Source organism: Chanodichthys erythropterus, chromosome 16 (genome assembly GCF_024489055.1).
Source record: "Chanodichthys erythropterus isolate Z2021 chromosome 16, ASM2448905v1, whole genome shotgun sequence".
NCBI lineage: Eukaryota > Metazoa > Chordata > Actinopteri > Cypriniformes > Xenocyprididae > Chanodichthys > Chanodichthys erythropterus.
Window position 1 is genome coordinate 22513717 of NC_090236.1, and position 13428 is coordinate 22527144.

Here is a 13428-nt window from a genome sequence, read left to right on the forward strand (position 1 = left end):
TCATTATAAAGCCAAAAAGTTAATGCACAATGAGAAGAGAAATCTGGCGTCTTCAGGGCTCAGTGCTGTGCAATCAAATGCAGGGGGATGGAGTGTAACAAAACATTGTATTTCAGAAGTACAGGTCAATTCTCAGTACAGTTTTCAAAAATGTGAAGGGTCAAAACCAGAGGAAAATAGTCCAAAAATATATCAAAATATTTATATTACAAATATTGTGTTGTTTTTGTGTTTCATGACCCTTTAAATATAGTAGACAGTACATCAACTACCATGGAAAAAGTTAGTTTAGAATTATTTATATATTACTACAGTATTTACTAATATTTTTAAAATGAACTTTTTTTATATTTTCAGTTTTACTTTTAGTTTAAGTGTTAGCAATATTTGTTTTGTGCTTTTGCATTTTTATAAGTTAAATTATTTTTATTTAACCTTATTTTAAAAGGTAATGTAAATATATTTATATTTTTTATTTCAGTTTTGCACAACTTAAACTTATATTATTTCAATTAGCTGCTATGGCAACATTTCTAACTATCATTTAAATTGAAGTTTTTCATCTAATATTAATAGTTCATTTCAGATTTATTTCAAACAATGAAAACAATTTTTTATAGTTTTAGTTAAACACAACAAGGAAAGTGCTCTAGATCAGTTGTATAGAAGGCATACAACCTAGAAATGAGTGTTTTGTTGTTGTTTTTTTAACCCTCTGGAGTCTGAGGCTGATTTGGGGCCTGGAGAACTTTTGACATGCCCTGACATTTGTGCTTTTTTCAGTTGTTCATAAACATATTAATGGAAAAAGTGTCATTACACTGTATTCAGCACAAACTAGGCTACAATAATATGTGAGGAACATGTATGTACATGTTTGTGTTTTTGAAGGAATAACATTTATGCGTGGTTGTTGAAAAAACAAAAAACTTAAGTCACTGAAATAAGGCCAAAAAAAGTATAATAAATCTGTGTTCATAAGACTTTAGGGTATTGGAGGTTGTAGACTAGAGTTTTTGCTTCAAAATTATGTAAAAATTATGCTGCCTACTCCTTCATATAAAACAATATATTGATTTAGTTTTTGTAAGACACTTTTTGCCAAGAAACACAGTATGCGAGGAGGCGTGAATCACCACTGAAAATGGGCCATTCTCACCTGAGAAGACAAAAGAATTGGATAGTAATGAGCTGAAATGACTTGCATATTAATGAGGCATTTCAGTCAGGTAGGCTGTGAAAAAAAACCTTCTGTGATGTCTCAAGCTCATTATGATATATGAAACATACAGAAAAATATTATTACAATATAAAGTAATGGTTTTATATTATACTTTAAAATATAATGTATTTCTGTGATGCAAAGAGTCTGAATATAGACTTTTAGTTTAAAAGCATGCACATTTGGAGAAATATTGGATTCTCATATGCCTATGTCAATTTTCTATACAGAGGAGTTATATTAACTTAATATTCATTGTCATTACTATGAGCGCTGGTGTTTTCAATTCATCCTTGAAGTCGGAGGGCGCTCTGTGCATTTTAGTCCACAAATTCATCTAAAAGAAGAAGAGGCTATTCCATGAATGGAGTTTCCAACACATACTGCAGCCGGAGCGCGCTAAAGAAACAAAAACTCATCTAAACTTAATCTGTAGAAGACAAGTAAACAGGAAGTAACTGCATGTCTTCTAGAGATCGCTAACCATGACTTTTACATCCAGATAAACACTTTTCAAGACAATAAATACACGATTGAGATAATGAATGCATGTATTGACTGAATTTGCGTCTGAATAGCGCTTGCTCCGTGGGCATGGCCGCATTAGCAGATAATGAGCTGAATCACGGATTTCTGACATGGCTCTCTTTTCATACAGATTACATAAACAAAGAAGGTTTGTTTTCGATTTGACTTACATGATTTAAAACCTGACATCTTAACGTTTTTTTAGACATAAGTGTAATTTTTTTGTCATTAGTATTCACTAAGTTACAGTTCATTTTCTGAGAACTATCAGATTGGAGTTCGTTCAGAGGGAGAGGAGAGATCACGCATCATGTTAGTTTTCTTTATTTTACAAAAAGCACAACATTGTGTTTTTACTCTGAGTGTACACAAATGAAAGAAGATATTCCACAGATTAAAATGGTGTATAACTCTTAATTGTATGTGCAACATTGACGGAGTATTTTGAGTCTCTTTCACACTGATAAGAAAAAAACCACGGTGGTATCGCCGGCGATACCGTCAGACCTCAGACCCCAGCAAAACTGTCACAGACATAGCATGCAGAAAACACATAGGGCCATTTTACACTTGGTCACTTCATGTGTTTTAATGGATATCTATCTGATTTGTTAAAACGGTTCCTTTTACACTTGGCCACATAAATGTGTCTCCGCAAAACAGATATAAAACTGATCTTCAATTCCTGCACTCCATGCAAAATTTAACTGAGTTCACGTCAACAAAAGCAACTGATATGAGCTGCATTTTATTTATCAGATAATTTCAAGATCCAAGACCACAATAGGAGAAAGAGCGGCGATTAGAACTGATAAGATCATTTAGTTAAACTACTTTTAATGAAGATGACGTCAGCGACATTTCATTTGTGGCAGTTTTTATTTACCGTTTCATTAGGCTATAACATGTCATATATAGCCTTTAAAATACTCAAACATTTATTTTTTAATATTTTGGGAGGAGTAAAATTTAAATACGTTGGAATGCATCTCAAACCACCTACTAAAGTGGTTTGAGCAATCAAATTTAAATCCATCTCGAAAGTGTTTCGGAGGGCATTTACGCCTGGTCTTTTCACAATCAGATAGCTATCCAATCAGAGAAAATGCATAAAGTGACCAGGTGTAAATAGGCCCTTAGAAATACTAAAGATCAAAAACTTTCTCTGCATTCCTAACGGATAAGAAACTGTATCCGTGTAATTTAATGCTTACTCCTTTAAAGAGGGGAGGGGGACCTCAAGCATTGCTTTGATCAGGTTTACACTGACTTGACATGGTCAGATTCGATGAGAAACTTCTGCACTGGGACTTCCTTTCAAAAATGATGTGCAAGGAAATCTTATCTGGTCACAGAGGGGCAACAGGTTGTCAATGGACCATTCCACAGGTGCTCGCGAGAAAATAGCCAAGGGTTCCTTTGTCTTGTGTGAAAAATGTAGCTGTTCTCCTCTAAATAATCGCAATCCTTTCTCTCCGTATCTCAAGATACTGCATACACATAGTTCAAGCAGAGGAAAACAGGCTATTTTGAAAAAGTTTCCTGTTTATCTTTAGGGTTATATTTAAAAGGTCAATAAACTTGGGAGGTACACCGTTAAAGTGAAATGATCTTTTTTATGGTGTGTGCTCTAGCCGACTGAGCTGCAATCAAAGCCCGTCTTCTAGAGGCTCAGGCACGCTGTCGGACAGATGTTGTTCCTGCTGCTCTAGTTGCCATGCTCTGAATGCCTATAAACATATCAGGCCGGATGACAAATTTGCAACTGCAGCTAGGCTGTGACATATCAACATGCAAATTTATACCACCACAGTCAGAGCTGAAGCCTGATAAGAAGTGTAAACCTGCACTGGCAAACCATTTCACTCCAGGCTCTGTATGATTCATATGAACTTCAGTTTGTATATAAAGCGCTGAAGGTTTACTCTGAGGGCCCCAGCAGAAATGTGCACATTTCGTGAAGCACTCATCCAGAGCAGGTCAGGTTCACGAAATCTAGATCCCGTTGCTCTTGACCGGGTCAGGAATCCAAACTCTATAGGATACTCAGATGACACTCCTTTTGTTAGCAAGAATCTGAGCTATTTGCTCATTTTTGTTGCCTTTGTCCTTGTTCTGACCTTTCTTTGCCTTGAGAGCCATGACTTTCTGCTTTACAGACATACTTGGGTCATCCTGTGTATGCATCTTCACACTTTGAGCCAGCAAACAGGACAACTGGGTCAACTGACCCCACTCAGGCTTTAGAAAAAGCTTGTTATAGAAGGAAATCTCATAAATCTCATCTCCCGGACATGATCTCAAGGCTTTGCGTAACATGTTATAGTTCTAGCTGTATGATATCTCATAAACAGAAGAATGTTCCTTACCACATGTTCTTCTGATGATTTTCAGCTTTCTCTTTCTGCAAATTGTACAGTTGTATGGTGTATAGCGATATGACCCAACACCCGAAATACTATTAAAACACTCCAACAAAGCCTCCATTCTTTGCAAAAGATGGATAAAAGGCGCACAGGAAACAAAAACCTTGCAAAAAATGATATACGACCCCACCAAATTCTGGCCAAATCACAGAGATGCCGATTCACATGGGACTAATACTGTATCTTGTGTTGCCAGAGCATTGAGCATAAAGTATAAGAATGTATTCACAATGCATATGAACAATCAAAATTGATCTCATCATTATGTGCCATTTAGGTATGGGTCTTGTCTTAAGTCCTAAAATAGCCCAAGTATGTTCTCTAAAAGCAACAACTACTGATTTCACAGCCATCCGTCAGAACACAAAGCAGAATATACAGTTCCTCAAACAAAACTCTGCAACTCAACTCTTGGTGCTACTAACCTTGGCAAATCCAGTAATATTTCATCCTAAAATTGGCTTCTTGTAAAGTCAACTTGGTTCTGGGTAGACTGTGAAAAGTCAGCCAATCTGATTAGAGAGAGTGATTATGAAATGGTCTGCAAATGGCCTGTGGATGTTCCATGGCCATGTCATCTGAGACTGAGACTACCCTAAGCATGTCAAATGACTGGTTAAAGGTCTGGTACCCTTTTATTACCTCAAATGTAATACAGATACATACAAGTGACTGTTTGGTAGATGAAAGACTGGTTGTTGGCATGTTCAGAAGCAAACATCCATGTCCCCTTGTTAACCCCTGGCTTGCTGTCCCATTGGGTCAAAAGGAGAGACAACACCTGCATCAAACTCTAAAAACAGACACGTTTTTACAAAAACACCACTACAAAGGGCATGAAAATGCTGACTTGCAATCAAGCTACAAAGAGATCAAAAGTGCTGACTCTCAATAATCAAAAGTCAAAAAACAAAAACAAAAAAAAAACTGACAAATAATGAAAGGTTTCATGAAACCTATTTCAAGCTTCAAAAAGAATACACTATTATTCCCTGATTATTATTCATTATACATCATTATTCCCTGATAATCTTCCCTTCTAGTGGGCTGTTCAAATCAATGAATGACTCATTTAGAGCAGTTTTGTGGACTGGATCAACGGATTCATTGCAAAGAATGCAAAGAATGACTCCTTCATGAATCAGTAATCGCTATTTCTCTCATGAACACCAGGTAGGGCAGATGGCAACAATTTCAGGCTATAGAAACAAATGTCAGTCCATTTCTCACACAAAGCTATCGACTTTGAAGACTTGAGTATAGTGAACAAGCCTTAGTACTTTTTATTAGTAGTACTTATGTTGCTTTTTGCTTGTTTTGGTCCTCTTTATATCAAAAAGACTGCCCAGGATTGTTTTTAATTTCCCCAGGATGAGCAAATGATCACAAATTTCATTTTTGGGTGAACTATGCCTTTAAGATTATGCAAAAGTGACATGAGTCACCTTTTCTGAAGGTTTTATGAGTAAACAAAGGCACGCTCTCCACAGGCATCAACAGAGATAAAGTCATGCACACAACAGTGTGTATTCCAAGAGCTGAATTTTGGCATGCAAATAAAGCTACTACAGACTAAACCACAAAATACAACAGGCAACCATTATACAACTGGCAATGCTATGCAACACGCCGACACGGAAAGTACCTTCAATAAATGCCAAAAGCAGGAGCCTGAAGGAGTGTCTGATAAGTGACACACTTTTGCCTCGCTCTTACCATGTAAGGCTGAAATAATAAGGGATTAAGACATATGGAAGAAGGAAGTGATGGGTAAATATATTCAAAGAGAAGCCAGAGGATTACCTAGTCAATGGTATTCTGAATGAAAATAATTATCGTGGGAGCCACATGCTCCTCTGCGACCTCTAGTACTTGTTAATTTAGTACGCTCTTATCGCACATGACGGCTGGCCCGTTGCCTATTTTCAAATCAGGCTCCTTCATGTGTTCTTACATCAGTGACCTCTGAAGCGTTAATCCATTTTGAATGACTAAAATAGGTGAAATTAAGAGAAAAGTGTGACACGTTTCTGGAGTAGACTGAAGTTAACAAATCGTGTTGAGTGTAAAAGAAAATAATTTTGACTTGTCACGAATATCAAGATGTGACTTTTAAACTCAAGATTACAAGGTAAAAAATAGAAATGAACGTATGTATAAACTGTTCACTATAGATTGCCGCAGTGATGACATACAGTATTTTTGTCAGTCAACCTGAAAGTCATAATCACCCTGGTTCCCATTGACAAAAAACAAATAGGCTTTTGGATTATTGCAGAAGCAAAAAACTCTGTAATCAACAAAAGTTAATGATATATATATATATATATATATATATATATATATATATATATATATATATATATATATATATATATATATATATATATATATATATATATATATATACAGTACCGTCCAAAAGTTTGGAATCACTAAGATTTTTAATGTTTTTAAAAGAAGTTTCATCTGCTCATCAAGGCTACATTTATTTAATTAAAAATACAGTAAAAAACAGTAATATTGTGAAATATTATTACAATTTAAAATAACTGTGTACTATTTAAATATATTTGACAAATTAATTTATTCCTGTGATGCAAAGCTGAATTTTCAGCATCGTTACTCCAGTCTTCAGTGTCACATGATCCTTCAGAAGATCATTCTAATATGCTGATTTGCTGCTCAATAAACATTTATGATTATTTTCAATGTTGAAAACAGTTGTGTACTTTTTTTTCAGGATTCCTTGATGAATAGAAAGTTCAAAAGAACAGTGTTTATGTGAAATACAAAGCTTCTGTAGCATTATACACTACCGTTCAAAAGTTTGGGGTCAGTAAGAATTTTTATTTTTATTTTTTTGAAAAGAAATTAAAGAAATGAATACTTTTATTCAGCAAGGATGCATTAAATCAATCAAAAGTGGCAGTAAAGACATTTATAATGTTACAAAAGATTATATTTCAGATAAACACTGTTCTTTTGAACTTTCTATTCATCAAATAATCCTGAAAAAAAAAAATTGTACACAAATATTTTGTACAATTGTACACATTAAATGTTTCTTGAGCAGCAGATCAGCATATTAGAATGATTTCTGAAGGATCATGTGACACTGAAGATTGGAGTAATGATGCTGAAAATTCAGCTTTGCCATCACAGGAATAAATTACTTTGTGAAATATATTCAAATAGAAAACAGTTATTTTAAATTGTAATAATATTTCACAATATTACTGTTTTTACTGTATTTTTAATTAAATAAATGTAGCCTTGGTGAGCAGACGAAACTTTTAAAAACATTAAAAATCTTAGTGGTTCCAAACTTTTGGAACGTACTGTATATTATATATATATAAGTTTGCAAAAAGCGTGATTATAAAGGCAATGGGGCTATAAGTGTTACGTTCTCTGGTGTGTAGGAACACGCACGACAAGGAGAATAGGATCAAAGTCCAACTTTACTAGATAATCCAAAGGAGCATACAGGAACACAGGCGATATACACACACTAACATACAACTTATAACCGACAAACACAAGAGTGAAGGGTGAGTGAATATATACAAGTCCCAATGAGTGCTAATGATGATGATTGTCCTCAGGTGCGTGTGATGATGATGACGTGCAGGTGCAGGGCAGAGGGGATGCTGGGAAGTGTAGTGCAGGAACCGGTGGTTGTAACAATAAGTGGACTAGTGATTTTTAATGCCGCTGTATTTTATGTTGTAGAATAAGAGTTTGTGTTCACCACAGATTAAAAACTCATTTAAAAATTGACTTCCATTGACTTCAGAATGATGGAACTGAAAGTGCTAAAATGCCAATTTGTTCCTGTTTTTTTGGCCTACAAATATATGTTATGACTGAAGCACTGTATAAGACCAATAACATGCATTAAGATAATGAATATGTCCTAATAAATATGTCAATCTTTCATCAAAATGCAATAATTTGACTAACAGGTCATTGCTTTCCAATGTGCGCTCATGCCTCATGGCAAAATATTCAGGTGAACTCCAGCAAGGTTCTTCAATGCTGGGAAGGCATCCGTCTACTGTTCTGTCAATACGAACTGAATAGGTTGGCATTCTTTCCACCCGTGAGTGTCCACAATGTACAAAAGAGCAGCAGAGAGGAAAAAAAACCTTCAAAGCAGCGAGCAGCCACTGTTCAAAGTTACATCAGTGTGACTGTTTGAGATGAAGAGAGTGAGGAGTCAGTGCTAGTTGAGGATTACACTAAAGTCTAAAGCTATGTGCCTTTCTAAAGCCAACTGCCCACACAGTCACACATGTCTTTATGCGTTCATCTCCAAATGAAAGAAGTCGCCACACAATGGATCTCAATCGCTGTTGTCACCGCTTACAAAAACAAAGTGTTTTCCATTTCGCCACCAGGTTTCTGCCAATAAAAGGAAGCGTTTATATTTTGGCAAAGCAGCAGCAACATCACCACAAGTCACTCAACGGGATTTTCATTGCAGCGATGATATGTCGTAAGATCTAAATAAGACTTGGAAGCGGCCTGCAGGGAATGTATTTGTTTTCAACCATGAGATGAACTGTATACTGTTGTTAGGGACACAGTGTTTGATAAGATTATGTGTGATTAAGCATGGTGATGAACGGCTGTTATTGTTTAGAGATTACTCAAAGAAACATCTGTGGTACGTATAGAGCGCATAAACTAGATAAACGCTTAGTCAGATTTTCATCGGGCCCTAAAATACCATCCTTCGCCAGTTAAAAATAAACACAGCCAAAGTTAAACTGTTTGAGAAGGGAGCGAGGGAATGCGAGGGGCTCTCGGAGTCTGACGTTGATCAAGAGAGAAGAATAGAAGTCAGTCGTTTTTCATCTGTAAGAATTCACAATAGTGATAGGCTTCATTTGTCAAGTGACAATCGGTTAAAAACCCCTCTTTAAACATGATACTCTTACAACTTCATACATACACGGGAGGTCACGTAGACTAGCTGGATATAAACATCTTTTACAGCTGTGGCTGTCTGCCGGAGGAAGAAAAACAATCAGGAACGGCATTTTTACATTTTCGGAAGAAAATCTGAGTGCTGCTTGCCTGAACAAAAATCGCTGCCAGGGGTTTTTATGCAGTTGCTAAGGTGTTCTTAGTGGTTTATGTCAATTGCTATGTGGTTGCTAGGGTATTCTGGGTGGTCTATGTGATATTCTGTTTCTAGATATGGCTTGGGTCCCTCCTTCATCGTAAGGCCTATTTTACTATCCATCGGACAAAAATCCAACTGTTTTATTGTGATTGCTTAGAAAAGTTAAAGCAAATCTTTCTTCAACGAGTTACGTGATCTGAGGAATTATTAGCCTCTTTCATACAAAGATTCGAGAAAATTTTTGGAAAATTTCCCAAAATTCCAGGATTAATTCTGGCACGGTTTCTTGATTCTGATGCAAGGATCGAATTTTCCAGCATTCCAGCTTGCATTCACAGAAGGCTCTCCAGCAAAGTAAATGCAAAAACATTCTCAATACATCCTAACACCGAGAGAAAGCAGTTTAACACATGAGTTTCAGCTGGAGAATGTAAATTAAGTGGTCATGTAAAAGCATAAGCACCATTTTTACAGGATTTTGAAGAGCATGCATTGTGTGGGAGAAGTAAAGTAATGGAAAGATTCTTATTGAAGGAGACACATATACGTGCAAGTTTATAATAAGCCGGCAACCAGTGCATGTAAACCTTCCAATAAGCAGATTTCTGGTTTGCAGAAAACCTAAAACCTAATTCACTGTGGACAAGTTACACACCAAAGCTTTATATGACGAGCAGTCGTGTTGTCTTTTTTTTTATTAACAAATAGCTATGTTGGGTATTATATGTCTAAATACTAGGGCTGGGTATTGACAGTTTTCACGATTCGATTACTATTCACATGCTTTCGATTCGATTCGATTTCGATTATTTTGGATGTAGTATTTCAGTTAAAGTACATGGCAAATTTTCTAGAGGAAAAAATCTCTCAACTAATGCTGTAAACTACACATGGGAGTCAGTAGGTACGACTATAATATTATTGAAGGTTAAATTAACTTATTTATATACAAACACTTAAATTACACTCAATGATGTTTTATTATAAAGTTTAGAATTACATAATCATATTTCTACTCCAGTTCGTTTTTTTGAAATATAAACATTTAAATCGTGGCTGTCATAACTGATTTATTCAAACATGCATTAAATATTGAAGAACATTAAAAATGATCATGAATATGTAATGGTGCATAGCTACATTTATCAGAATGTTGCTTTCTAGAGTTCACTTTTCTAGCTGACTAATGACTTTATGCACAGCAAAATCTCCAGAGTTAAATCAACTTTGCTCAGAGTACATATGGTCCCTCTCTAAATAGTGTTAAAATAAAATTGAAGCAGAGTTAAAGTTAATGAGATAATTAAGCAATTAATTAAGTGATGATTGTGCATTAGTGATGAACACCTGCTGTTAACAAGCAGAATCACTGAAGAAAAGAGAAACACAAGAACTACAACTGACTTCAGTTACAGCCGTATTAATTGCTTAATTATCTCATTAACTTTAACTCTGCTTCAGTGTTACTTTATGTACTTTATGTATGACCATATGTACTCTGAGCAGAGTTGATATAACTCTGAGGATTTTACTGTGTGGTCACTGAATATGTTTTTCTGAGGTAAATGTGACGTTACGTGACATTGTTTACAAGCTGTTTTATTGACGTCTTTCCGAGGTTGAAACACTGATTGAGCTATTACATGATACAGGTTTCGGTAAGATGTACTGTATATTTTAACATACCAGATGTTTAGTCATGTTTATTTCGCGCTGTAACTGGTATTAAAGTGGAGGAGAGGATGTTCACATGCACTCCGTGCTGCCGCTTCTCTTTAACTGAGGCTCTAAAATGATCTGTCTCATCACATTAAACTGTGCCAAAACAATAGTATTTATTTTTTGAATCTCATAATAAGATGGACGTCATTTGAAATCTGAGACTTTGCTTCATATCAAAAGAAACAAAGCACAAAGATTATTGCGATTTATTGGATGGGAGGCGCTACATATTCTGCTCATTCATCAACTGAAAACTAGACGAATCAATTCTTGGGATTTAAGAATCGATATCGGTTCGTAAAAATGAGAATCGATTAAAATTGAGCAATCAATATTTTTTTACCCAGCCCTACTAAATACTGCCCATTTACAACCATTTTTACAACCAAGAATCTCCCTGTTAGACTCCAGTATGGCATGAACATTCAATTTTCCTTTTTCCTATTAGTATTTTGTTAACCAATACTATGGTTTTCACCAGTCATCATCCTCTGAATGCTGTTTCTAACATTATGGCAGACACATTGGAGTTTTCTTGACCCCTCATTTGGTGAAGGAAATTCTTCCTTCCATGAGATCAAAGCCAATGTACCAGAAGCCAGAGGGCAGATCAATTATCTGAGCACTTTCCACTGTCCAGCTTGTTACGATCAGATGTTCAGACAAATCTGGCTCTTTTCATGGGCCAGAGGGGAGGGAGGTAATCAAATAGCTCCGCTGAGTCTCTTGCACATTGACAAATGTCACCCTGTAAAAAAATCCAGCGCTGGTCCCCTGAAAGCCCAGCAGCTGTGTTGGACAGGAGCTCCTGGGGCACATTGCCGCCAGATTCCCATTTGACAACAGGGGAAAACAAGCAGGTGTGTGGTTGAGGAAGACAAGTATATTGGAAAAGGGAGATTATGGGGGAAACCACACACACTGAACCAAACGCCTTGACCACGATTACATGACAGACGACTAGAAAAGAAAAAAACATGTCCTTGAGTAGCCGAGTCAGCCAACTCCAGAGGAGAACGGAGTGCTTGTGCTTGCTCTTTGTGTGATAAGAAATGGGATGGAGGCAGAGTCATTAAAACTGTGTGAGATAAGAGAGAGCTCATTCAGACGGGCCGACCCTCCTGATTAAGAGGCTAATTCACTAGATGTCAGTCAAACCTGGAAGGAGAATGTTTTACCACACGCTAAAAATGAGATGAAAGACCTTGAACAATAAAAGCCTCTTCTTCAATAACTATTCCCAATCAAAATCCTTTAACCACAAAAATTTCAATGCAGTATTTTTTGTTAGAGGGCAATATTAACATTACTCTGAATTCATAAATGACTTCAAGTATAATAAAAGGTACAGAAAAAAGTTAGTGCAGAAAATGAGTCTATAAAAACAACTGGAATCTTTGTTCCTCAAACTCAAATGAATAAGGAGACCTTAACAAATAAGTAAAAAATAAATAAGTACAGATTTTACTGAGGGAAACAAGGTCTTACCAGCTTCTCTCTGAAGACCATCTGTCTCAACCATTTAAAGTCGAGAGGTTTGAAAGCAGAAAAGACAAAGAGGGAATCTTTTTCATAGCGTTCAGGCTTCTGGATGGCCCCCTCGGGATAGGTTATCCTCATGGTGGTCTTAGTACCAACATCCCTGGTGTAACCATTCACTGGGGCCTCGTTGAGCCTAAAAAAAACAAAAAACAAATCAGCTGCATTTGTCTCTACAATCCTTTTTTTGTTCAGTTTATTGATTTGGTCATTAAAAAGGCAGAACAAGATGACCTTGTGGACACTCACCTTACTACAACATCATATTCATCGATGCGGGATCCTAAAGACTTGTTGCTAAGGATGCCGCCATTACCTACTATTATACATCTTTTACAACTCAAACTGCAAAGAGAACATATGAGAAAACAGGTGGCATTACTCCAAAACCTGCATACATCTTTACAACCATATTCAGCTATTAGAACTGACACAAGTCTAGCCTGATATTGCCTATAACTGCAGTTTTAAAAAGGTCAGGTAAAAAGATGATGCACTATATACATGCGTTATGCAAACCATGACATTCAGAACATTTTAAGCACAATACACATCAAAATATACAAACAGTCAATAAGATTTTTTTTGAAAGAAATTAATACTTTTATTCAGCAAGGATGCATTAAACTGATCGAAAGTGACTTTAAAGACATTTACATTGTTAAAAAAAGATTTCCATTTCATCCTGGAATCCATATCAACTGCTCAACATTGACAATAATAATAATACATGTTTGTGGAGTATGAAATCAGCATATTATAATGATTTCTGAAGGATCATGTGACACTGAAGACTGGAGTAATGATGCTGAAAATTCAGCTTTACCATCACAGAAATAAATAAATTTAAAAAAAAA

At 36.0% G+C, this 13428-nt stretch overlaps 1 protein-coding gene across 8 annotated transcripts in view; it reads right to left on the reverse strand.

Moving 5' to 3' along the window:
- The window catches only part of st3gal3b (ST3 beta-galactoside alpha-2,3-sialyltransferase 3b), a 65501-nt gene that overhangs the window by 17463 nt on the left and 34610 nt on the right, over positions 1 to 13428 (reverse strand). For all 8 annotated transcript variants that reach the window (XR_010892033.1, XM_067364003.1, XM_067364002.1 and 5 more), the window contains 2 exons: positions 12821 to 12916; positions 12521 to 12707 (listed from right to left, as the gene is read on the reverse strand). Coding sequence is in view for 7 of the 8 variants with exons in the window: in XM_067364003.1 (XP_067220104.1) it covers positions 12521 to 12707; positions 12821 to 12916 (283 nt within the window). In the remaining variant the exon portion in view is untranslated. The remainder of the gene's footprint in view (positions 1 to 12520; positions 12708 to 12820; positions 12917 to 13428) is intronic.